The following is a 24658-nucleotide window of genomic DNA, read 5'->3' on the forward strand; positions in this document are numbered from 1 at the left end:
TCACGCCCCACGTGTTGAGCAATTCGGCGGTACGTCCACCCGGCCTCCCGCATGCCCACTATACGCCCTCGCTCAAAGTCCGTCAACTGCACATACGGTTCACGTCCACGCTGTCGCGGCATGCTACCAGTGTTAAAGACTGCGATGGAGCTCCGTATGCCACGGCAAACTGGCTGACACTGACGGCGGCGGTGCACAAATGCTGCGCAGCTAGCGCCATTCGACGGCCAACACCGCGGTTCCTGGTGTGCCCGCTGTGCCGTGCGTGTGATCATTGCTTGTACAGCCCTCTCGCAGTGTCCGGAGCAAGTATGGTGGGTCTGACACACCGGTGTCAATGTGTTCTTTTTTCCATTTCCAGGAGTGTGTTTCAAAATGTAATGCTCTGTGACGTGTCGGTGGAACATGCTTTTTGCCTCAGGGCCACTTTGAAACATCTACAATTTGTACCCTCCTACGAGTATGCACGATAACGAATTCTGCCTTAACATAAAATACACAACAAAAGTCTGGATATACTTTTATGTTCACCTGTTCCTAGAGTCATTATATCCATTATACCCACATGTCTTCAGTGATGAAGGGTCTGTACGAGTAGTTTTCTCCACTGTCACATTGAGGTTCTCCATTCCACAGAACAACTCATATGCACCGTTTGAGGATGAGCCTATAAACATTCGAAAACCGGTTCATGCAATAAATAACTAATTCAGAAAAGTGACTGGTTGCAGTTTTCTGTATTTATCTTGACTAAACAGTCGCGAGTCCTTAAAGATCTGTAATGGATAAGCTTAAGAAGAAACAGTCTCAGCAGATACGTATTTCAATGTTAACTGAAAACAATACTAAGATTTTATATTAATCTTGCAATCTTTATTGTTTGTGTTGCATTATAGTTTTTTCTTAGATCCATTTTCCTAATTCAAAAGAATGATCCTTAGGTTTCCAGAATGAGATTTTCACTCTGCAGTGGAGTGTGCGCTGATATGAAACTTCCTGGCAGATTAAAACTGTGTGCCCGACCGAGACTCGAACTCGGGACCTTTGCCTTTCGCGGGCAAGTGCTCTACCATCTGAGCTACCGAAGCACCACTCACGCCCGGTACTCACAGCTTTACTTCTGCCAGTACCTCGTCTCCTACCTTCCAAACTTTACAGAAGCTCTTCTGCGAACCTTGCAGAACTAGCACTCCTGAAAGAAAGGATACTGTGGAGACATGGCTTAGCCACAGCCTGGGGGATGTTTCCAGAATGAGATTTTCACTCTGCAGCGGAGTGTGCGCTGATATGAAACTTCCTGGCAGATTAAAACTGTGTGCCCGACCGAGACTCGAACTCGGGACGTTTGGAAGGTGGGAGACGAGATACTGGCAGAAGTAAAGCTGTGAGTACCGGCCGTGAGTCGTGCTTCGGTAGCTCAGATGGTAGAGCCCGCGAAAGACAAAGGTCCCGAGTTCGAGTCTCGGTCGGGCATACAGTTTTAATCTGCCAGGAAGTTTCATATCAGCGCACACTCCGCTGCAGAGTGAAAATCTCATTCTGGAAACATCCCCCAGGCTGTGGCTAAGCCATGTCTCCGCAGTATCCTTTCTTTCAGGAGTGCTAGTTCTGCAAGGTTCGCAGAAGAGCTCCTGTAAAGTTTGGAAGGTAGGAGACGAGATACTGGCAGAAGTAAAGCTGTGAGTACCGGGCGTGAGTCGTGCTTCGGTAGCTCAGATGGTAGAGCATTTGCCCGCGAAAGGCAAAGGTCCCGAGTTCGAGTCTCGGTCGGACACACAGTTTTAATCTGCCAGGAAGTTTCGATCCTTAGGTTGTTGCTTCTGTAAAGAAATAATTTTTTTCAAATGGCTTTTCATACCATTTACTGTTGTTTATCGATGTTTAAAATTATATACATGTTATAGTACACTAGCGACCATTCCCACGTTAATACATTCACTCTCCATGAACCTGCACGAAGAACTACCCCTCTGTAATCACGGGTCCGCCAACGTTGCGGACAAAACAAAGACAACAGACATAAAAGACTGATTGAGTCTCTGAGATAATTTTGTAATTTACAAACTTTTTCGTATCAACAAAATGTTGCGCCCTACAAACACTCTTTGTTAAATTCATTATTATAAACAAAGACAACAGACATAAAAGAGTGATTGAGTCTCTGAGATAATTTTGTAATTTACAAACTTTTTCGTATCAACAAAATGTTGCGCCCTACAAACACTCTTTGTTAAATTCATTATTATAAAATTTGTATTGTTCTTATATGATTGTTGTGAGATGTTAATTTGATTTCTGTTTCCATCGCTGCCGAATATCTCTTTAGAATCTACGAATTTTTGAACAGAATTGTGAGAAATTATTATTTAACAGAAATGCTATACATAGCTTCAGAAACTGATGCACAAGGCTCAACAACTGCTATCGAAAACTACATTATGATAAAGCTGCGTGCGATTAACAGAACCACATTCATATAAGATTTATTCAGTATCTCCCAGCTCTAAAACTGTAAATGACGTGTCTAATACACACGTGTCAGGAAACTATAAATGAAGTGTCACGTCAGAGGGGATAGAGTGAGTTAACGAGATACAGAAAGAGAGAAAGGATATGTTTGTTTGTAGTGTGTATGTATGTGTGAGTGTATGCGATACAGAGAGACATGACTTCAGACAGAAAATCACAGTGAGAGAAAATGAGACACAGGGAGACACACGAAAGAGAAAGTTAAGAACGAGAGAGAGAGAGAGAGCGAAAGAGCGAAAGAGCGAAAGAAAGAAAGAAAGGGAGGGGGAAGGGAGTAGTGGAGAGGTACTGAGCTGGAAGATAATTATGAAGTAATGGTTGAGAGAGAGAGAGAGAGAGAGAGAGAGAGAGAGGATAAGGGGGAAATAAAACAGCTCCGGTGATGAAAGAGGGAAGAGAGATGGAAATGAAGATGTCATATAGATACAGTGGGACAGATTCGTAATAATTTTCTTAGATAACGGCTTTTTTTGTTAAGAAACATGACACTTGAATTACGCTCTGCAATAGATACCGAAAATATGTGACATTATTTGTTCTAAAATCTAAGCACTTTTCTTATGTGCTATCTGACACGATATTCAAAATGATTTTGGTTAAGGCTGTATCACAACAAATTTGTTGCCTCTATTTCCATTAATGTTGAAAAGTTTAGTTCATATCAAAGACAAAATAATAAATATTCCAATATTTGTCTTCAAGTTGTTCTTCTTTACTGTACAACACGAATAAGGCGAGATATATGAGCAGCTCGCTCTACAGTCTTTCTTGTACGTAGTCTTCCTAGAATCCTCTTTCCTGTTGCATAATATTGATTTACTTGTTTATGTAGTCTGACATCATCAATTTACTTCAAATGAGTTTACCGTTTTTGTCTATATTGCTACACTTCATCAATTACAGTGTATTTAAGCAGATGTGGTTGGTCAAATGATTGAATGGTACGAAAATAAGACTCCCAATATGTTGCACAGTAGCTTTTTGTCCGAATTTTCATAATCAAACGAAGAGTCGGAAGTGAACGAGTGGGGTATCACATCGACCAGTGTGTGAAGTCTAGTTCTGCAAAAAAGGGTTTATTTGCTTGAAAGTATTCAGTGTAATTAAGATAAACTTGATAAGAGATTTGAGGGAAAATTTTTGTCCGTTTTTTCACGGCCACACGAAGGGTGAGAAATGGCCAAATGAGGCAACAAATTGACCTGTGTGAGGTCTGCTTCTGTTTTGTGTCTTCTTTACTCTAACTTTACAGTAGCATGCACGCTTTCACTTAGTCGAGGCTCTGAGCACTATGCGACTTAACTTCTGAGGTCATCAGTTGCCTAGAACTTAGAACTAATTAAACCTAACTAACCTAAGGACATCACACACATCCATGCCCGAGGCAGGATTCGAACCTGCGACCGTAGCGGTGGCTCGGCTCCAGACTGCAGCGCCTCGAACCGCACGGCCACTCCGGCCGGCTTAGTCGAGGAACTTCGTTTCAGATTCCTGTGTATTTGACGTTTTGTCTTTTAGAAGGAAGGTCAGCGTTGGCCGTAATTTTGATGGTTTATTGACAACAAAATCGATTTTCAATCACATAATGATCGTCTTCAGTACTGTAATGTAGGAATTAAAACTCATAGGCACTGGTGTCAAGTTATTATCAGTAACCAAAGCTATGAAACGATCACAATAACTCATTTTGTATTTTGTTAGGGAACGCAATATCTGCAGGGTGTCCCAGCAGGAATAGTCAGTAGAGGTATGACATGAACGACCATTCTAAGGCAAAAATTTTACTAAACATGGGCTCAACAATCCATGCCTTAAGAGCTACAAGCACTTCCTCAGCTTCGACGCTGTGAAACAAATCTCTTCTACTGCAAAATCTTTGCTTTCCATATTTTGAGAGATGGTAGTATGGACCAAAACACGAAAAAAAGTCTAATGAAGTTGGGTTTTAAAGTGCATTCCCTGACAGCTGAGTGCTCTTGTTCATCTTCGGTACTGTCAAACTCATCTCTTCTACTGAACAGGTGCCCTTAGCTCTTCAGATATGCATTGTAGGCCACGTTTACTCGTGGACTGGCTGTTGTGTTGTCCTCACAATCATTTCATCTTCATCACCGGCACGCAAGTCGCCCAGTGTGGCGTCGGCTGGAGTAAGACTCGCACCCGGCGGCCAAACTTCCCTGGACGGGGCCTTCCAGCCAACAATGCCATACGCTCATTTCATTTCATTTCCACAAGTTATAGGGGGCAATAAGTTTTCTGGCCTTTATAGACACCGAATTATGACACTGAATTTTTTATTTTATGGAACTTTAAACTTCTCTGTGGCACTGGGAACTTAAATGACACAACATTTGCGAGTCTAGATCAAATACACTCCTGGAAATTGAAATAAGAACACCGTGAATTCATTGTCCCAGGAAGGGGAAACTTTATTGACACATTCCTGGGGTCAGATACATCACATGATCACACTGACAGAACCACAGGCACATAGACACAGGCAACAGAGCATGCACAATGTCGGCACTAGTACAGTGTATATCCACCTTTCGCAGCAATGCAGGCTGCTATTCTCCCATGGAGACGATCGTAGAGATGCTGGATGTAGTCCTGTGGAACGGCTTGCCATGCCATTTCCACCTGGCGCCTCAGTTGGACCAGCGTTCGTGCTGGACGTGCAGACCGCGTGAGACGACGCTTCATCCAGTCCCAAACATGCTCAATGGGGGACAGATCCGGAGATCTTGCTGGCCAGGGTAGTTGACTTACACCTTCTAGAGCACGTTGGGTGGCACGGGATACATGCGGACGTGCATTGTCCTGTTGGAACAGCAAGTTCCCTTGCCGGTCTAGGAATGGTAGAACGATGGGTTCGATGACGGTTTGGATGTACCGTGCACTATTCAGTGTCCCCTCGACGATCACCAGTGGTGTACGGCCAGTGTAGGAGATCGCTCCCCACACCATGATGCCGGGTGTTGGCCCTGTGTGCCTCGGTCGTATGCAGTCCTGATTGTGGCGCTCACCTGCACGGCGCCAAACACGCATACGACCATCATTGGCACCAAGGCAGAAGCGACTCTCATCGCTGAAGACGACACGTCTCCATTCGTCCCTCCATTCACGCCTGTCGCGACACCACTGGAGGCGGGCTGCACGATGTTGGGGCGTGAGCGGAAGACGGCCTAACGGTGTGCGGGACCGTAGCCCAGCTTCATGGAGACGGTTGCGAATGGTCCTCGCCGATACCCCAGGAGCAACAGTGTCCCTAATTTGCTAGGAAGTGGCGGTGCGGTCCCCTACGGCACTGCGTAGGATCCTACGGTCTTGGCGTGCATCCGTGCGTCGCTGCGGTCCGGTCCCAGGTCGACGGGCACGTGCACCTTCCGCCGACCACTGGCGACAACATCGATGTACTGTGGAGACCTCACGCCCCACGTGTTGAGCAATTCGGCGGTACGTCCACCCGGCCTCCCGCATGCCCACTATGCGCCCTCGCTCAAAGTCCGTCAGCTGCACATACGGTTCACGTCCACGCTGTCGCGGCATGCTACCAGTGTTAAAGACTGCGATGGAGCTCCGTGTGCCACGGCAAACTGGCTGACTCTGACGGCGGCGGTGCACAAATGCTGCGCAGCTAGCGCCATTCGACGGCCAACACCGCGGTTCCTGGTGTGTCCGCTGTGCCGTGCGTGTGATCATTGCTTGTACAGCCCTCTCGCAGTGTCCGGAGCAAGTATGGTGGGTCTGACACACCGGGGTCAATGTGTTCTTTTTTCCATTTCCAGGAGTGTATAAGGAGCGATCAAAAATTTCCGATGTATGTCGTTGCTACAGCTTATACACAATGCAGCGCGACTCCGATGCGGATATACGAGGGCAGTTCAATAAGTAATGCAACACATTTTTTTTTCTGAAACAGGGGTTGTTTTATTGAGCATTGAAATACACCAGGTTATTCCCCAATCTTTTAGCTACACAACACTATTTTTCAACGTAATCTCCATTCAATGCTACGGCCTTACGCCACCTTGAAATGAGGGCCTGTATGACTGCACGGTACCATTCCACTGGTCGATGTCGGAGCCAACGTCGTACTGCATCAATAACTTCTTCATCATCCGCGTAGTGCGTCCCACGGATTGCGTCCTTCATTGGGCCAAACATATGGAAATCCGACGGTGCGAGATCGGGGCTGTAGGGTGCATGAGGAAGAACAGTCCACTGAAGTTTTGTGAGCTCCTCTCGGGTGCGAAGACTTGTGTGAGGTCTTGCGTTGTCACGAAGAAGGAGAATTTCGTTCAGATTTTTGTGCCTACGAACACGCTGAAGTCGTTTCTTCAATTTCTGAAGAGTAGCACAATACACTTCAGAGTTGATCGTTTGACCATGGGGAAGGACATCGAACAGAATAACCCCTTCAGCGTCCCAGAAGACTGTAACCATGACTTTACCGGCTGAGGGTATGGCTTTAAACTTTTTCTTGGTAGGGGAGTGGGTGTGGCGCCACTCCATTGATTGCCGTTTTGTTTCAGGTTCGAAGTGATGAACCCATGTTTCATCGCCTGTAACAATCTTTGACAAGAAATTGTCACCCTCAGCCACATGACGAGCAAGCAATTCCGCACAGATGGTTCTCCTTTGCTCTTTATGGTGTTCGGTTAGACAACGAGGGACCCAGCGGGAAGAAACCTTTGAATATCCCGACTGGTGAACAATTGTGACAGCACTACCAACAGAGATGTCAAGTTGAGCACTGAGTTGTTTGATGGTGATCCGTCGATCATCTCGAACGAGTGTGTTCGCACGCTCCGCCATTGCAGGAGTCACAGCTGTGCACGGCCGGCCCGCACGCGGGAGATCAGACAGTCTCGCTTGACCTTGCGGCGATGATGACACACGCTTTGCCCAACGACTCACTGTGCTTTTGTCCACTGCCAGATCACCGTAGACATTCTGCAAGAGCCTATGAATATCTGAGATGCCCTGGTTTTCCGCCAAAAGAAACTCGATCACTGCCCGTTGTTTGCAACGCACATCCGTTAGAGACGCCATTTTAACAGGTCCGTACAGCGCTGCCACCTGTCGGAAGTCACTGACACTATACGAGACGAAGCGGGAATGTTTGAAAATATTCCAAAAGAAATTTCCGGTTTTGTCAACCAAAATTGGCCGAGAAAAAAAATGTGTTGCATTACTTATTGAACTGCCCTCGTATAAGCACCAACATTCAGGCAAGGAATTAGTGTGGCATTCGTGCTTTTCGGACGTGCCTGTCGTACATGCGGAAGCGTGAACTATAGCGACGTTATTACCGAACGGGTCCAAACAGGACCAACATGCTGTTATTCTTTTCTTGGCTGTCGAATGATAAACACTGACAGACATCCACTGGAGAATGAATAATGTGTACGGGGCAGCATATCTGTCGGAAACCAACGTTGTAGAATGGTGCGACAAGTATATAATGCATATTCCCATATCGCAGATATCGTAAGGCAGACGTTACGCCAACTCAAATGGGAGGCAGTCGAACACCCGCCCTATAATACTGATCTCTCCCCATGCAATTATCACACCATCGGCAACTTAAAAAAGGCCTTGAAGTGTCGAAGATTCATTTTGGACGAGGATATGCAGTAGGCAGATGCGGATTCCTTCACGCAGCAGGATACGGTGTTTTACCAAATGTTTATCATCAAACTGGTGCGTTGATGGGATAATTGTCTTAATGCTCGCTGAGATTTTGCCACATTGGCAATACCGATTCTGGACTGTACGACCTTCTGAACTGTACAGTCTTCGAACTGAAACTTTCTGATCGTCCCCTATGGCTGTCCACTGGCTAGTGATGGTGGGGACTGGCCATAGGTATATTATTAGTGATCTATTTAACGCAATGGCAACGGCCTTGCCGCAGTGGATACACCGGTTCCCCTCAGATCATCGAAGTTAAGAGCTGTCGGGTATGGCCGGCACTTGGATGGGTGACCATGCGCTGTTGCCATTTTTCAAGGTGCACTCAGCCTCGTGATGCCAAGTGAGGAGCTACCCGACCGACTAGTAGCGGCTCCAGTCAAAGAATACCATCATAACGACCAGGAGAGCGGTGTGCTGACCACACGCCCCTCCTATCCGCAACCTCACTGAGGATGACACGGCGGTCGGATGATCCCGATGGGCTACTTGTGGCCTCAAGACGGAGAGCTTCATTAACGCAATAGATTTTATAATGCAATGTGATGAGTGCCTTGACAGATATACACTCCTGGAAATTGAAACAAGAACACCGTGAATTCATTGTCCCAGGAAGGGGAAACTTTATTGACACATTCCTGGGGTCAGATACATCACATGATCACACTGACAGAACCACAGGCACATAGACACAGGCAACAGAGCATGCACAATGTCGGCACTAGTACAGTGTATATCCACCTTTCGCAGCAATGCAGGCTGCTATTCTCCCATGGAGACGATCGTAGAGATGCTGGATGTAGTCCTGTGGAACGGCTTGCCATGCCATTTCCACCTGGCGCCTCAGTTGGACCAGCGTTCGTGCTGGACGTGCAGACCGCGTGAGACGACGCTTCATCCAGTCCCAAACATGCTCAATGGGGGACAGATCCGGAGATCTTGCTGGCCAGGGTAGTTGACTTACACCTTCTAGAGCACGTTGGGTGGCACGGGATACATGCGGACGTGCATTGTCCTGTTGGAACAGCAAGTTCCCTTGCCGGTCTAGGAATGGTAGAACGATGGGTTCGATGACGGTTTGGATGTACCGTGCACTATTCAGTGTCCCCTCGACGATCACCAGTGGTGTACGGCCAGTGTAGGAGATCGCTCCCCACACCATGATGCCGGGTGTTGGCCCTGTGTGCCTCGGTCGTATGCAGTCCTGATTGTGGCGCTCACCTGCACGGCGCCAAACACGCATACGACCATCATTGGCACCAAGGCAGAAGCGACTCTCATCGCTGAAGACGACACGTCTCCATTCGTCCCTCCATTCACGCCTGTCGCGACACCACTGGAGGCGGGCTGCACGATGTTGGGGCGTGAGCGGAAGACGGCCTAACGGTGTGCGGGACCGTAGCCCAGCTTCATGGAGACGGTTGCGAATGGTCCTCGCCGATACCCCAGGAGCAACAGTGTCCCTAATTTGCTGGGAAGTGGCGGTGCGGTCCCCTACGGCACTGCGTAGGATCCTACGGTCTCGGCGTGCATCCGTGCGTCGCTGCGGTCCGGTCCCAGGTCGACGGGCACGTGCACCTTCCGCCGACCACTGGCGACAACATCGATGTACTGTGGAGACCTCACGCCCCACGTGTTGAGCAATTCGGCGGTACGTCCACCCGGCCTCCCGCATGCCCACTATACGCCCTCGCTCAAAGTCCGTCAACTGCACATACGGTTCACGTCCACGCTGTCGCGGCATGCTACCAGTGTTAAAGACTGCGATGGAGCTCCGTATGCCACGGCAAACTGGCTGACACTGACGGCGGCGGTGCACAAATGCTGCGCAGCTAGCGCCATTCGACGGCCAACACCGCGGTTCCTGGTGTGTCCGCTGTGCCGTGCGTGTGATCATTGCTTGTACAGCCCTCTCGCAGTGTCCGGAGCAAGTATGGTGGGTCTGACACACCGGTGTCAATGTGTTCTTTTTTCCATTTCCAGGAGTGTATGTACCCTCAGTAAGAGCTCATTAATCTTATTTCCATTAATCTGTCAAAATGCCAATGGTTTGCCCATCCGTTTCCTAGATTTATCCTGCGGAGAATTAGTTATTCAGGATAAGCAGACAAGTTGCCTGTCCCCTTCAAACTGACTCAAAAGTCATACTGCATCAAAAAATCAAACACAAGTAAATGAAATGATCAGGGTAAATTACTACCTACGAAAGATCCAATGTTGTTATCTTCATCACATCTTTTTAATACTGAACCCGTAGATATTGAAATCACTGACAAAATTAATATTCTCTGAAATAATATAAAGTACAGATTTTCGCTGCCTTGGTATTGGTCCTTCACTGCTTAGCCCTGCCCTGTTTAACGCTTGCAATCTGCTGATAATACACATGGAATTACCGACATCACACCCAATGTAAGAAATATCAGAAGAAATTACTACCCTATTAAGCAATGTGAAATGTGAGTGCCGAAAGAATAGTTGTAGTTTTAAACATGGCTGTTACTTAGCAACCGTATACTACTTTCAACATAGTATTTTACAGCCGACCGGTTGCGCGTGATTGGTAGGTACATTGACCTACATTTCGACACCTACTAGGGGTGCCTTCATCAGCATGAAATTTTCACAAATCGCAAAACTACATTGCTAAACAGCAAGTCAAAAGTGAAATACAACGTTCTGGCCTTTGCCACGTGTGTCCAGCTGTGAACATCAGATTAATCATCGTCAGACCGTACGCATATCACAGGTATCGTAGAAATGCGGCGATACAGAAGGCAACAGCTCTGCTGAAGCCTCTCAGATCTCTGGAACATGACTCGGAAACCTTGAATGGTTGACTGCGGTCCAAATACTGCTCAACCAGTACTGCCTTGTAACTTCACTGTACATCAGATGAAGCGCTCTCTATCACTCTTTGCTGAACCAGACGCCAACTCAGGCCGTGGGGTGAAGTTCGGGTAATGCCAAGTACAGCCGCAAGTACAGTGTCGTAACAGCTATCTACTACAAAAGAGCACAAGACGGCAAGCCTGTCTGTAATCTGCGCAAAGCGCGTCCGATCTAAACGACGAAGATGGCAGACTGATCCTGCGTTTCCTCTACCAAGTCTCGGTTCCCCTCCTCTTTAAACGTGGGTGGCGAATCATGTTTCTGGAAGTCGCTTTCTTCCGCGTTCCGAACAATCTCCGACTTAAATTTCGGTTTCGGCGCCGAAGTTCCTGGAATATCTCCCTACTTCATCAACGAAATATAACCTAACAATGTGCGTCAAGTTGGTTACACGTTCCTCAGGATCACGCCATGCGTGCGTGCTCTACATTTAAACTGCTGCCCCTATTCACCGCCGAACTCTACAAAGATTGCCACCACGGACCGATAGTTATGCCCTCAGCTATGCGTCTTAAGAATTTCGCGGAAGGAAAACAGTTTGGTATAACCACACGCTCCCACTCTCTCTTACACTGAGCTAGTACAGAATTGCTTCTACCCAGTCACCCAAAATGCACAAACAATATGAATTAATCAATAACGAATTAGTACCTATTTCATATCTCCTTGTAGTCGCTTAATCATGTAATATTGGAGGGAAAGGCTCCTTGTAATGTACAAAGTACTACTACCTTACACCGAGCGAGGTGGCGCAGTGGTTAGACACTGGACTCGCATTCGGGAGGACGACGGTTCAATCCCGCGTCCGGCCATCCTGATTTAGGTTTTCCGTGATTTCCCTAAATCACTCCAGGTAAATGCCGGGATGGTTCCTCTGAAAGGGCACGGCCGACTTCCTTCCCCATCCTTTCCTAATCCGATGAGACCGATGACCTCGCTGTCTGGTCTCCTTCCCCGAAACAACCAACCAACTACTACCTTACAAAGTAACAAGGTAACAGCGTCTCACACGCCCTTCCGCAGTCTCCCCTACAGAATGAAATGTAAGAGAACACGTGACTCTCATATGTTTCATATGTTCACATGTGCGCTTGAAGCCCGTAGGTCGGTCTTCTGCTGTTTTAGCGATCAGACAACTTAGTTATTCATTCGCAATGTACAAGGTTCAAAATGGTTCAAATGGCTCTGAGCACTGTGGGACTTAACATCTGAGGTCATCAGTCCCCCAGAACTTAGAACTACTTAAACCTAACTAACCTAAGGACATCACACACATCCAAGCCCGAGGCAGGATTCGAACCTGCGACCGTAGCGGTCGCGCGGTTCAAGACTGTAGCACCTAGAACCGCTCGGCCACCCCGGCCGGCAGTGTACAAGGCAGACGAAAAACTGGAGCACTATTCGATTGACGCGAATGTCGTAAATTTTGTATTGCGGAAAGGCTTTATGATGCTGCCAAGCCCTGGTGATCTGTTTTTAGAAATGTTCAAATGTGAATTCCTAAGGGACCAAACTGCTGAGGTCATCGGTCCCTAGACTTACACACTACTGAAACTAACTTATGCTGAGAACAATACACACATCCATGCCCGAGGGAGGACTCGAACCTCCGGCGCGACTGGCCGTGCAAATCCGTGACATGGCGCCTCTAACCGCGCGGCTGTCTTTGCAAATATAGAAACTTTGCGCTACAATATGAACAAGTTTCACATATGTTATGTCGTTGAATTGCTCTTCGATGTCTCTTTTCGGTACTGCAAAAAATATAGTTCCATTAAAAAAAGATTGGTGTCACAGTTCCACAGCTACTCGTAAAAACTTTAAAAACTACTTGCGTACGTCAGGAAATCCATCTTCCTTCTGTAAAACTAATCTGTGACCTTCATAATACGACAGCCACTACTGTCAGTCTCTTGTTTATAATCTTTCCAATATCTATACTATTTATTCTTTAGTTCTCACAGCTGTTTCGATCTGCTTTTTTAGGATTGGATTATTTCTTCGGACTTATCTTTTTGTTTAGCTTATAAACTGTTATAGCATTGTCTCCTAACGGTACATTGAGATTCCTCTTTAAAAAGTGTTATATACTGATCAGATGTAGCATCATTTACTTATTTATACAGTTGTTTCAGATAGCAATATTAAGGCCTTCAACCTCTAACCAGACTTCCTCAGTTGATAAACACTGAAATTTGTATGGTATAATAATAATATCTATGGTAATGAATAAGCGACCTCTAACAGAAATGCATGACAACAGTATAGAAGGAATTAATGTGAAGAAAAAATTTCTTGGTCAGTAATATTTTATAGACAATTTTTCCATTATGAATTTGTACTCACACTACATACAATCTTTAAGCAAAGATACATACATACAATATTTAAGCAAATACCAGTCCACAAGATGAATCTAAATTCTTTATATTGATTAACTACGCAGTGAAACTTCTTGGCAGATAAGAACTATGTGCTGAAAGAGGCTCGAACTCAGCCTCTTTGCCCTTCGCGAGGAAGAGCTCTGCCGACTTTTTTTATTTTATTTTTTAAGGAATGTAGGAGAAACAAAAAGCTTTATTATTCACAAAACCGTTATGTGTTGTTATAACATTATAAGTCCTGGATGGAACCTTGCTGCAGTCCGAAAATGCAGCAGGAAATAACAACAAAGTCAAAGTAGGGCACCTCCGGCACCTTTAAAAACTTGTTTATACACGAGGGTTATTCGGAAAGTAAGGAATGATCGGCCGCGAAATGGAAAATGCAGTGAAAATCTGATGAAGCTTTGCACAGATGCGTTGGGCACTGTGTCTAGAACGCCCGTCGATCGCTTCATGTCGCTCTTTTCAGTTCTGAGCTCACAGTGAGAACGTAAAGGTGGCTGGAAATTAGCGCCTCCCTTCAAGCATGAGGGCTTGGGGAAAGATTTCGCCTGAAGCTATGCAATCCACATAACATAACCGTCATGCGGTTCGTTCCACACGACAATTCTCGGCCGCACTCTGCAGGGGCAACGGAGATAATCCAGCAGCGTTTTCGGTGGCAAGTGTTTGATCACCCACAATACAGCCCGTAAGCGGCTACCCCTGAGGTCCATCTCTGCTCAAATGAACCGCTGGCTATAAAGACAATATTTTGACACAGAAAACGGGCTGCAGTCCACAGTAGAAAATTGTCGAACAGTACTGGCGGCTGTCTCCTATAACGAGGGAATTGAAAAATCCGTACAACGCTACGACGGATGTCTGAGTCTGAGCGGCGACTGTGTGTAGAAGTAGCTGGAAGGTGTAGCTAACCATTGCAAATAAAACAGTTTTGATTTTCACTGTGGTTTCCATTTCGGTGACCTATCGTTCCTTACTTTCCGGATAGCCCTCGTGTATTAAAACAAAATTTAAAGAAACATCCCATTGCTAGCTGTGCAACTTTTAGTTCTTCCTGGCGCATACTCGCGTAGTTTTCCTTAGCTGATCACTCATCTTGCTCGGTTCCACAAACACCGCCGCCCATCTTTGCGCACCTGGCACACCCCAACTATCTGGTGGGTCCGCAAAAACCGTTCCTAGGAAATTTGCACGCCTGTCCTTGTACTTCCGTAGCTGTAAGAGTTTTGTGTGTCCGTCTAGTAAGCATTGCCAGTAATCCAGTACGTTCATATGTGTATCTCTATATACGTAATGGACCGTCATACCAGTGATCCACGCAACTACGTTTGTCTTATAATGCGGAAAATACGTTTCCTCTAGAAAACGTACAGTCTCGAAAGATATTGCTGTATGTACAGTGCGCCGCATGAACGCTATGATCTTTCTCACCAGAATCCTGACAGCCAAGTCCTCGCTGGTGGTCGTCCGTGACACATGGGCGAATCCGCCAAATGTTTTGCGTTCTTTCTGTCATTCGTTGGATTTCCGGTTTGCAGATCTGTCGAAGAAGCAGATGGTGCACATCCTTCGATGTCGGCTCTCGGGACGTCGGTAAATGCTCCAGAACGCAACTACGTTCAGCGATGAATGTGCGCACGTACGTTACCGGGGGAGGTATATGGCCGACACTGACTGGGGGAAGATGCGATGTTGGCACTAGTTCTTCGATAATCGTCCCCGTAAGGGAGTGATTCCTGCCGTCCCACCGTTCCAGCATGGTATTAATAAACATGGCATTCGCCTCATCTGGTCGTTGACTAAACGCCCCCTACTAGTGCTGGGAGGGTAAGCGTGTTGTACTGTACGAGGTGCATTCAAGTTCTAAGGCCTCCGATTTTTTTTCTCCGGACTGGAAAGAGATAGAAACATGCGCATTGTTTTAAAATGAGGCTGTGTTCATTGTCAATATGTCCCAGAGATGGCAGCACCGTACGGCAGATGGAATTTTACCGCCAGCGGCGAGAATGAGAACTGTTTTAAATACTTAAAATGGCGACGTTTTCCTTACTTGAACAGCGTGGAATCATTCGTTTTCTGAATTTGCCTGGTGTGAAACCAATTGAAATTCATCGACAGTTGAAGGAGACATGTGGTGATGGAGTAATGGATGTGTCGAAAGTGCGTTTGTGGGTGCGACAGTTTAATGAAGGCAGAACATCGTGTGACAACAAACCGAAACAACCTCGGGCTCGCACAAGCCGGTCTGACGACACGATCGAGAAAGTGGAGAGAATTGTTTTGGGGGATCGCCGAATGGCTGTTGAACAGATCGCCTCCAGAGTTGGCATTTCTGTGGGTTCTGTGCACACAATCCTGCATGACGACCTGAAAATACGAAAAGTGTCATCCAGGTGGGTGCCACGAATGCTGACGGACGACCACACGGCTGCCCGTGTGGCACGTTGCCAAGCAATGTTGACGCGCAACGACAGTATGAATGGGACTTTCTTTTCGTCGGTTGTGACAATGGATGAGCCGTGGATGCCATTTTTCAATCCAGAAACAAAGCGCCAGTCAGCTCAATGGAAGCACACAGATCCACCGCCACCAAAAAAATTTCGGGTAACCGCCAGTGCTGCAAAAATGATGGTGTCCATGTTCTGGGACAGCGATGGCGTAATCATTACCCATTGCGTTCCAAAGGGCACTACGGTAACAGGTGCATCCTACGAAAATGTTTTGAAGAACAAATTCCTTCCTGCCCTGCAACAAAAACGTCCGGGAAGGGCTGTTCGTGTGCTGTTTCACCAAGACAACGCACCCGCACATCGAGCTAACGTTACGCACGTTTCTTCGTGATAACAACTTTGAAGTGATTCCTCATGCTCCCTACTCACCTGACCTGGCTCCTAGTGACTTTTGGCTTTTTCCAACAATGAAAGACACTCTCCGTGGCCGCACATTCACCAGCCGTGCTGCTATTGCCTCAGCGATTTTCCAGTGGTCAAAACAAGACTCCTAAAGAAGCCTTCGCCGCTGCCATGGAATCATGGCGTCAGCGTTGTGAAAAATGTGTACGTGTGCAGGGCGATTACGTCGAGAAGTAACGCCAGTTTCATCGATTTTGGGTGAGTAGTTAATTAGAAAAAAAATCGGAGGCCTTAGAACTTGAATGTACCTCGTACCTTAAATAGCTGTCCGAAGCTTACATAGCACCCAAAAACCGCCTGAATCCTCATAGCCAACATCTGAGCTACCCAAGCCCGACTCACGACCTGTCTTCACAGCTTTACGTCCCCCAATAGCTCATCTCATACATCCAAAACTCCTGGAAGAAAGGACATTTGGGAGACATAACTTAGCCACAGCCTGCGGAATGTTTCCAGAATGAAATTTTCACTCTGTAGCAGAGTGTGCCATGATATGGAACTTGGGGCAGGTTAAGGCTGTGTGAGTCGTGCTTGGGTAGCAGTGTCGGTAGGACGTATGCCCGCGAAAGGCAAAGGTCCCGAATTCGAGTTTCGGTCCCGCACAGTGTTAAGCTGTCGGGAAATTTCACATCAGCGTACACACCGGTGCGGGGTGAAGATTTCATTCTGTAACCAAACGGTGATTTCCACATTCAGTACCTCAGCACTTTCGAAACAATAATGATAATTTATATTGCACCTGGCGCACTGTTAGAATGCTCCTAAGTAGCTCTACTGCATGTTACTAATCGCCGATGTTACTTTTGCTTAAAGTTATTCGTAGTATGGTGGAAAAAGTTTTTCTGTATAGAGGGAGGTCAGAAAGTGAAATGACATATAATACTTACGATAAATATACACTCCTGGAAATGGAAAAAAGAACACATTGACACCGGTGTGTCAGACCCACCATACTTGCTCCGGACACTGCGAGAGGGCTGTACAAGCAATGATCACACGCACGGCACAGCGGACACACCAGGAACCGCGGTGTTGGCCGTCGAATGGCGCTAGCTGCGCAGCATTTGTGCACCGCCGCCGTCAGTGTCAGCCAGTTTGCCGTGGCATACGGAGCTCCATCGCAGTCTTTAACACTGGTAGCATGCCGCGACAGCGTGGACGTGAACCGTATGTGCAGTTGACGGACTTTGAGCGAGGGCGTATAGTGGGCATGCGGGAGGCCGGGTGGACGTACCGACGAATTGCTCAACACGTGGGGCGTGAGGTCTCCACAGTACATCGATGTTGTCGCCAGTGGTCGGCGGAAGGTGCACGTGCCCGTCGACCTGGGACCGGACCGCAGCGACGCACGGATGCACGCCAAGACCGTAGGATCCTACGCAGTGCCGTAGGGGACCGCACCGCCACTTCCCAGCAAATTAGGGACACTGTTGCTCCTGGGGTATCGGCGAGGACCATTCGCAACCGTCTCCATGAAGCTGGGCTACGGTCCCGCACACCGTTAGGCCGTCTTCCGCTCACGCCCCAACATCGTGCAGCCCGCCTCCAGTGGTGTCGCGACAGGCGTGAATGGAGGGACGAATGGAGACGTGTCGTCTTCAGCGATGAGAGTCGCTTCTGCCTCGGTGCCAATGATGGTAGTATGCGTGTTTGGCGCCGTGCAGGTGAGTGCCACAATCAGGACTGCATACGACCGAGGCACACAGGGCCAACAGCCGGCATCATGGTGTGGGGAGCGATCTCCTACACTGGCCGTACACCACTGGTGATCGTCGAGGGGACACTGAATAGTGCACGGTACATCCAAACCGTCATCGAACCCATCGTTCTACCATTCCTAGACCGGCAAGGGAACTTGCTGTTCCAACAGGACAATGCACGTCCGCATGTATCCCGTGCCACCCAACGTGCTGTAGAAGGTGTAAGTCAACTACCCTGGCCAGCAAGATCTCCGGATCTGTCCCCCATTGAGCATGTTTGGGACTGGATGAAGCGTCGTCTCACGCGGTCTGCACGTCCAGCACGAACGCTGGTCCAACTGAGGCGCCAGGTGGAAATGGCATGGCAAGCCGTTCCACAGGACTACATCCAGCATCTCTACGATCGTCTCCATGGGAGAATAGCAGCCTGCATTGCAGCCTGGATATACACTGTACTAGTGCCGACATTGTGCATGCTCTGTTGCCTGTGTCTATGTGCCTGTGGTTCTGTCAGTGTGATCATGTGATGTATCTGACCCCAGGAGTGTGTCAATTAAGTTTCCCATTCCTGGGACAATGAATTCACGGTGTTCTTATTTCAATTTCCAGGAGTGTATGTCACTGTTGTTCATGGGGGACGCAGTCTTAAGTTACACATCTCCGTGGAAATTTCCGGAAGGATTTTGCCAGACAATTATGATATTACAGTTCAACGTTAAAAATTGCTTACATGTACAACATTGTAAATGAAGGCATCTTCCATGAAATACGACAATATTACGAGGGGAAGATGAGTGCGATATTTCTAAGGAAAACGATACTTCGAGATGTAATGCAAAAACTGAATTACGAGGAAAGAAGGACACATAAGTGCCCGGCAGAGAGTTCGTCGCACCACCTTCACAATAATAACGGAAGATCAACGGATTGCTTCTAGCACTGATGTGGATGACCTCACACTAGCCGGCCGCGGTGGCCGAGCAGTTCTACGCGCTTCAGTCCGGAACCGCCCGACTACTACCGTCGCAGGTTCGAATCCTGCCTGGGACATGGATGTGTGTGATGTCCTTAGCTTAGTTAGGTTTAAGTAGTTGTAAGTCCTAGGGGACTGATTGCCACAGATGTTAAGTCCCATAGTGCTCAGAACCATTTGAACCCTAAATCGCTTATATAGATAAGGAACAGCACAGGGCCTACAGCACTACCTCGGGGAACGCCAGATATGACTTCTGTTTTACGATTGTCCGCCCGTTACTACTAACTGTGACCTCTCTGACAGGAAATCACGAATCCAGTAGCATAACTGAGACGATATTCCATAAGCACGCAATTTCATTACAAGCCGCTGAGTACAGTGTCCAAAGTCTTCTGGAAATCTAGAAATACGGAATCAATTTGAAATCCCTTGTCAATAGCACTCAAAAGTTTGTGTGAGTAAGGAGATAGTTGTGTTTCACAGGAACTATGTTTTCTAAATCCGTGTGACTATGTCTCAATAGACCGTTCTCTTCGAGGTAATTCATAATGTTCGAACACAATATATGTTCTAAAAGCCTGCTCCATGTCGACGTTAATGATATGGGCTTGTAACTTAGTGGATTACTCATATTGCCTTTCTTGAACATTGGTGTGACCTGTGTAACTTTCCAGTCTTTGGGTACGGATGTTTCGTCGAGGATGGTAATTCATGAAATCACTTTGAGGTGAGAAAGGTAGGAATAATAGCAAATCTATGAAACTTCCTGGCACATTAAAACTGTGTGCCGGACTCGAACTCGGGAGCTTTGCCTTTCGCAGGCAAGTGCTCCACCAACTGAGCTACCCAAGCACGACTCACGACCGGTACTCACAGCTTTACTTCTGCCAGTACCTCGTCTCCTACCTTCCAAACTTTCCATAAGCTCTCCTGCAAACCTTGCAGAACTAGCACTCCTGAAAGAGAGAATATTGCGGAGACATGGCTTAGCCGCCCGCATCTCGTGGTCGTGCGGTAGCGTTCTCGCTTCCCACGCCCGGGTTCGCGGGTTCGATTCCCGGCGGGGTCAGGGATTTTCTCTGCCTCGTGATGGCTGGGTGTTGTGTGCTGTCCTTAGGTTAGTTAGGTTTAAGTAGTTCTAAGTTCTAGGGGACTTATGACCACAGCAGTTGAGTCCCATAGTGCTCAGAGCCATTTGAACCATTTGAACATGGCTTAGCCACAGCCTGGGGGATGTTCTGCGAGGTTCGCAGGAGAGCTTCTGTAAAGTTTGGAAGGTAGGAGACGAGGTACTGGCAGAAGTAAAGCTGTGTGAGGACGGGGTGTGAGTCGTGCTTGGGTAGGTCAGTTGGTAGAGCAGTTGCCCGCGAAAGGCAAAGCTCCCGAGTTCGAGTCTCGGTCCGGCACACAGTTTTAATCTGCCAGGAAGTTTCATATCAGCGCACACTCCGCTGCAGAATGAAAATCTCATTCTGTAAATAGCAAATCTAGTCGAAAAAGAGTATATAGCTACTTACGTGGAAACATAAAATTAAACGTGGACTCCGAAACACAGCGCAATCAGATTTTTCGCGCTATGGAACCATGGCCTCAGGTGAAAGAAGCAAAAAATAACTCTCAATAAAATCGCAGAACCGACCGAGAAATGACCCTCAGCTCTTCGTATCTGTAGCATCACCCCTGCTTACCCGCTAGCCAACCAATGTTCACATTCCAGAAACACACACTCACACGCGGCTGCATGATTTGCTGGTCTCGCCTTAGCTAGAGTAACCTCTCAAACGCTCCCTCCTGTGTTTGCAGGCTTGGGCCAACTGGGTTTTGACGAGTTCGTGATCCTGGCGGCCAGGTTCCTGGTTGAGGAGGACGCGGAGGCGATGCAAGAGGAGCTGCGGGAGGCATTCCGCCTGTACGACAAGGAGGGTGAGTTGTGGACCGCAACGGCGCGCCCACCCTGAGGAATCAACCTAGTTTATTTTCGATGGGCAGACACTGCGTTCAAAGATTGCATTCAAATTCAAAACAAAGGGGCAATTGAAGAGCTTACTTCAATAGTGGTGCAAGACCATTTTTGTTCAATTTGAGATACAGAGTCCTAAAGTTAAATGAGCGCTGAAACACCTGCAGTTGACATACCAGAAATATTCAAGCATATGGCTTCCTGCTGGAGATGAACCTTTCTTTCTGTTTGTTTGGATCATTAATTTCAGAAGCATTATAGGCAGAAACGTGGAGGTAATGGACTTGTACCACTATTGAAATAAGCCCTTTTTATTAATTACTGAAATATTGTGCGGAAGTCAGACAAAAGTGACTTGTTGTTTGCTACATTAGACTTTACGTAAATCAATTACGAAATCCATTGGATGTACGCTGAGCAGCCAATGAAACTGGTACAAATGCCTAAAATCGTGTAGGGCCCCAGAAAGCAGGCAGAAGTGCCGCAACTCGATATGGCATGGACTCGACTAATGTCTGAAGTATTTAACGAAATCGATGCTGAATGAAATTTCGTTAAAGAATAATAAATTTTGCTTTTAAGTTAATTTTCTTTACCTTTACCTTACTTTCTTTGCGTGCGAACTTTGTTGTAGAACCTCACTCTTATTTACGTGTGGTAATAAAAAAATTTCACTTTCAAAAGAATTACGTACATTTAAAAATTACGTGAACTCATATTAACTGATTAAGAATATTTAGTTGAGAATTAAATCCTTTATATCATTCGGCCTTGGCACACATTTTCTAAATGCAGTGGATTTTTTTGTTAAATAATTACTGAATTCTATCCCGGCGTTAACTATAGAACACAAGATTATCTCTATTAGCAGAAAATGGTTAATTATTGCCAAGCCGACATTTAATTATCACTGATCAAACCTACTTCGCTATACATTTAAGCTATTTGAAAGAACCAAAATTGTTAAATTTCAATGTTAACTAACATTAACTATCCGTCTACGAATGCACAAATGTATTATTAGGTTAAAAATTCTTAAGTCTCAGGATCACTGTAAAGGAAGAACAATTTCTTAATTCACTGTTAATTTTTATCTATCTGTTCCAGATTTACGGGTTTGGTTGATTTTTTCTTTAGCGGAACAATTTTTTAAATGTGCCGCCGCTGCAAATCGATCGGTCGCGGCACAGCCCAGCAACTCCGCTAAAAATGCTGAAAATTCTTCAAAGAAATAATATAGATGACATGGGCAAGCTAATTGACATTAATAATACACACTTTTGATAAATTCTGATATATTTAGATCAAACAATAATTGAACTCACATTAATTCGTAACGCCTCCTCTAATGGCGGCTAAGTCTAGACAGAGACAAAAGACATCTACCCTTTCATGAATCGCTTCAACACAGCTTCTTCTCGCATTCGCATCTACACACATAAGACCAAAGAATACGCTGTACATGGTTCTTTTATACGACTGCTGACAATTAACATTTCTTTGTAATTTGACAATATTATTCTCCTCTGGCTAAATTTCACATCTCTGTTATCGCAGATACTGACACATTTTACAATCACATAATAAATATAGAAAAATTACTATCCTAAATACAGAAAGAATATTACTACAAAAAATATTACGATAATAACAAATGTCTTTTACACAAAATTCAATAATATTTTTGTTAAATAATTACAGTATATACAGATTGCTCAGAGCGGCGTATATGGTACAAATAAATTTTATTTTATTAATATCGTGAGTTTGCCAGGGAACGTTACAAGTAGTACTGGAGGGAATAAACACCATGAATCCTGCAGGGCTGTACATAAACCCGCAAAAGTTCGAGGGACTGGAGATCTCTTCTGAACAGCACGCTGCAAGGCATCTCACATATGCTCAATAATGTTCATGTCTGGGGGTTTTGGTGGCCAGTGGAAGTGTTTATACTCAGAAGAGTAAAAAATTTGGAAATCTGTAGTAAGTGCTTATGGGACCAACCTGCTGAGGTCATCGGCCCCTTAGCTTACGCACTACTTCATCTAACTTAAACTAACTTACGCTAAGTACAACACACACAACCATACCCGACGGAGGACCCGATCTTACGACGGGGGGCGCCACGCGGACCGTGACAAGGCGCCCTAGACCGCGCGGCTACCCCGCGCCGCTCTCAGGAGAGTGTTCCTGGAGCCACTCTGCAACAGTTCTGGACGTGTCGGGTGTCGCATTGTCCTGCTGGAATTGCCCAAGTCCATCGGAATGTACAATGGACATGAATGGATGCAGATAATCGGACAGGATGCGTAAGTACGTGTCACCTGTCATAGTCTTATCTACACGTATCAGGGGTCCCATATCACTTCAATTACACACGCCCCACACCATTACAGAGCCTCCACCAACGGGAAGAGTCCCTTGCTGACATGCAGGCTCCATGTCTTCATAGCCGTACACGTTCATCCGCTAGATTCAATTTGAAACGAGACTTGTTCAACCAGGCAACATGTATCCAGTCATCAACAGTCCAATGTCGGTGTTGACGGGCCCAGGCGAGGCGTATAGCTTTGTGTCGTGCAGTTATCAAGTGTGCTCGAGTGGACCTTCGGCTCTGAACGGCGATATTGATGATGTTTCGTTAAACGGCTCGCAAGCTGACACTTGTTAATGGCCCAGCGTTGAAATCCTCAACAATTTGGGGAATGGTTGCACTTCTGTCACGTTGAAGGATTCTCTTCAGTCGTCGTTGGTCCCGTTCTTGCAGGTTCTTTCTGAGGCCGCAGCGATGTCGGAGATTAGATGTTTTACTGGATTCCTGGTATTCACAGTAGACTCGTGGAATGGTCGTACTGGAAAATCCCCACTTCATCGCTACTTGGGAGATGCTGTGTCCCATCGCTCATGCGCCGACTATAACACCACGTTCAAGCTCACTTAAATCTTTATAACCTGCCATTGTAACAGCAGTAGCCGATCGAACAACTGCGCCAGACCCTTCTTGTCTTATATAGGCCTTTCCAACCGCAGTGCCGTATTTTGCCTGTTTGCAAATCTCTCTCTTTGAATACGCATGTCTATAGCAGTGTCTTTGGCACTTCAGTGTGTAAGATACATGAAAATGATTCAGTTTGATGTGTTGCCTGTTGGCTTCTGTCTCGCGGATCTTCGGACGGTGTATAACGATTTTTCTACTGTTTAGCCAGCAGTTTGTCGGAGGTCCACGCTCCATTGCCGGTGGCAGACTGTTGATGGGGGATAAACCTTTGAGAATGCCAGCGACTCGTGCTGGCGAAATCAGAGAAATTCGATCAGACTAAAATCTTTCTGAGAATGTAGTATGCTAGTTTCGACCATCCCTTGTTAATTGTGGAATCAAATATTTGATAACAGGTTACAAAAACGCGGCAAGTTGTACCACCAAGAGATGGCCTTTAATATGTGGCCTTTTAATTTCTCTTCGCCTATTACTTTTATTACAAACGCAATGCATATTTGCTTATGCTACAATTAAAAATCAGCCAAAATTTAAAGACTTCTCTACTGCCATTCTGCTTCCCCTTCTCGTGAAAGAAGGAAGTCTGTAAATTAATTTCGGGCTTCTT

The 24658-nt window shown here is 46.4% G+C and overlaps 1 protein-coding gene across 1 annotated transcript in view; it reads left to right on the plus strand.

Moving 5' to 3' along the window:
- Positions 1 to 24658, plus strand: part of LOC126252739 (troponin C, isoallergen Bla g 6.0101-like) — an 81133-nt gene that overhangs the window by 4350 nt on the left and 52125 nt on the right. The window contains exon 4 of the mRNA XM_049953642.1: positions 20897 to 21016. Within this exon, the coding sequence (XP_049809599.1) occupies positions 20897 to 21016 (120 nt within the window). The remainder of the gene's footprint in view (positions 1 to 20896; positions 21017 to 24658) is intronic.

This window comes from Schistocerca nitens, chromosome 4 (genome assembly GCF_023898315.1).
Source record: "Schistocerca nitens isolate TAMUIC-IGC-003100 chromosome 4, iqSchNite1.1, whole genome shotgun sequence".
Taxonomy (NCBI): domain Eukaryota; kingdom Metazoa; phylum Arthropoda; class Insecta; order Orthoptera; family Acrididae; genus Schistocerca; species Schistocerca nitens.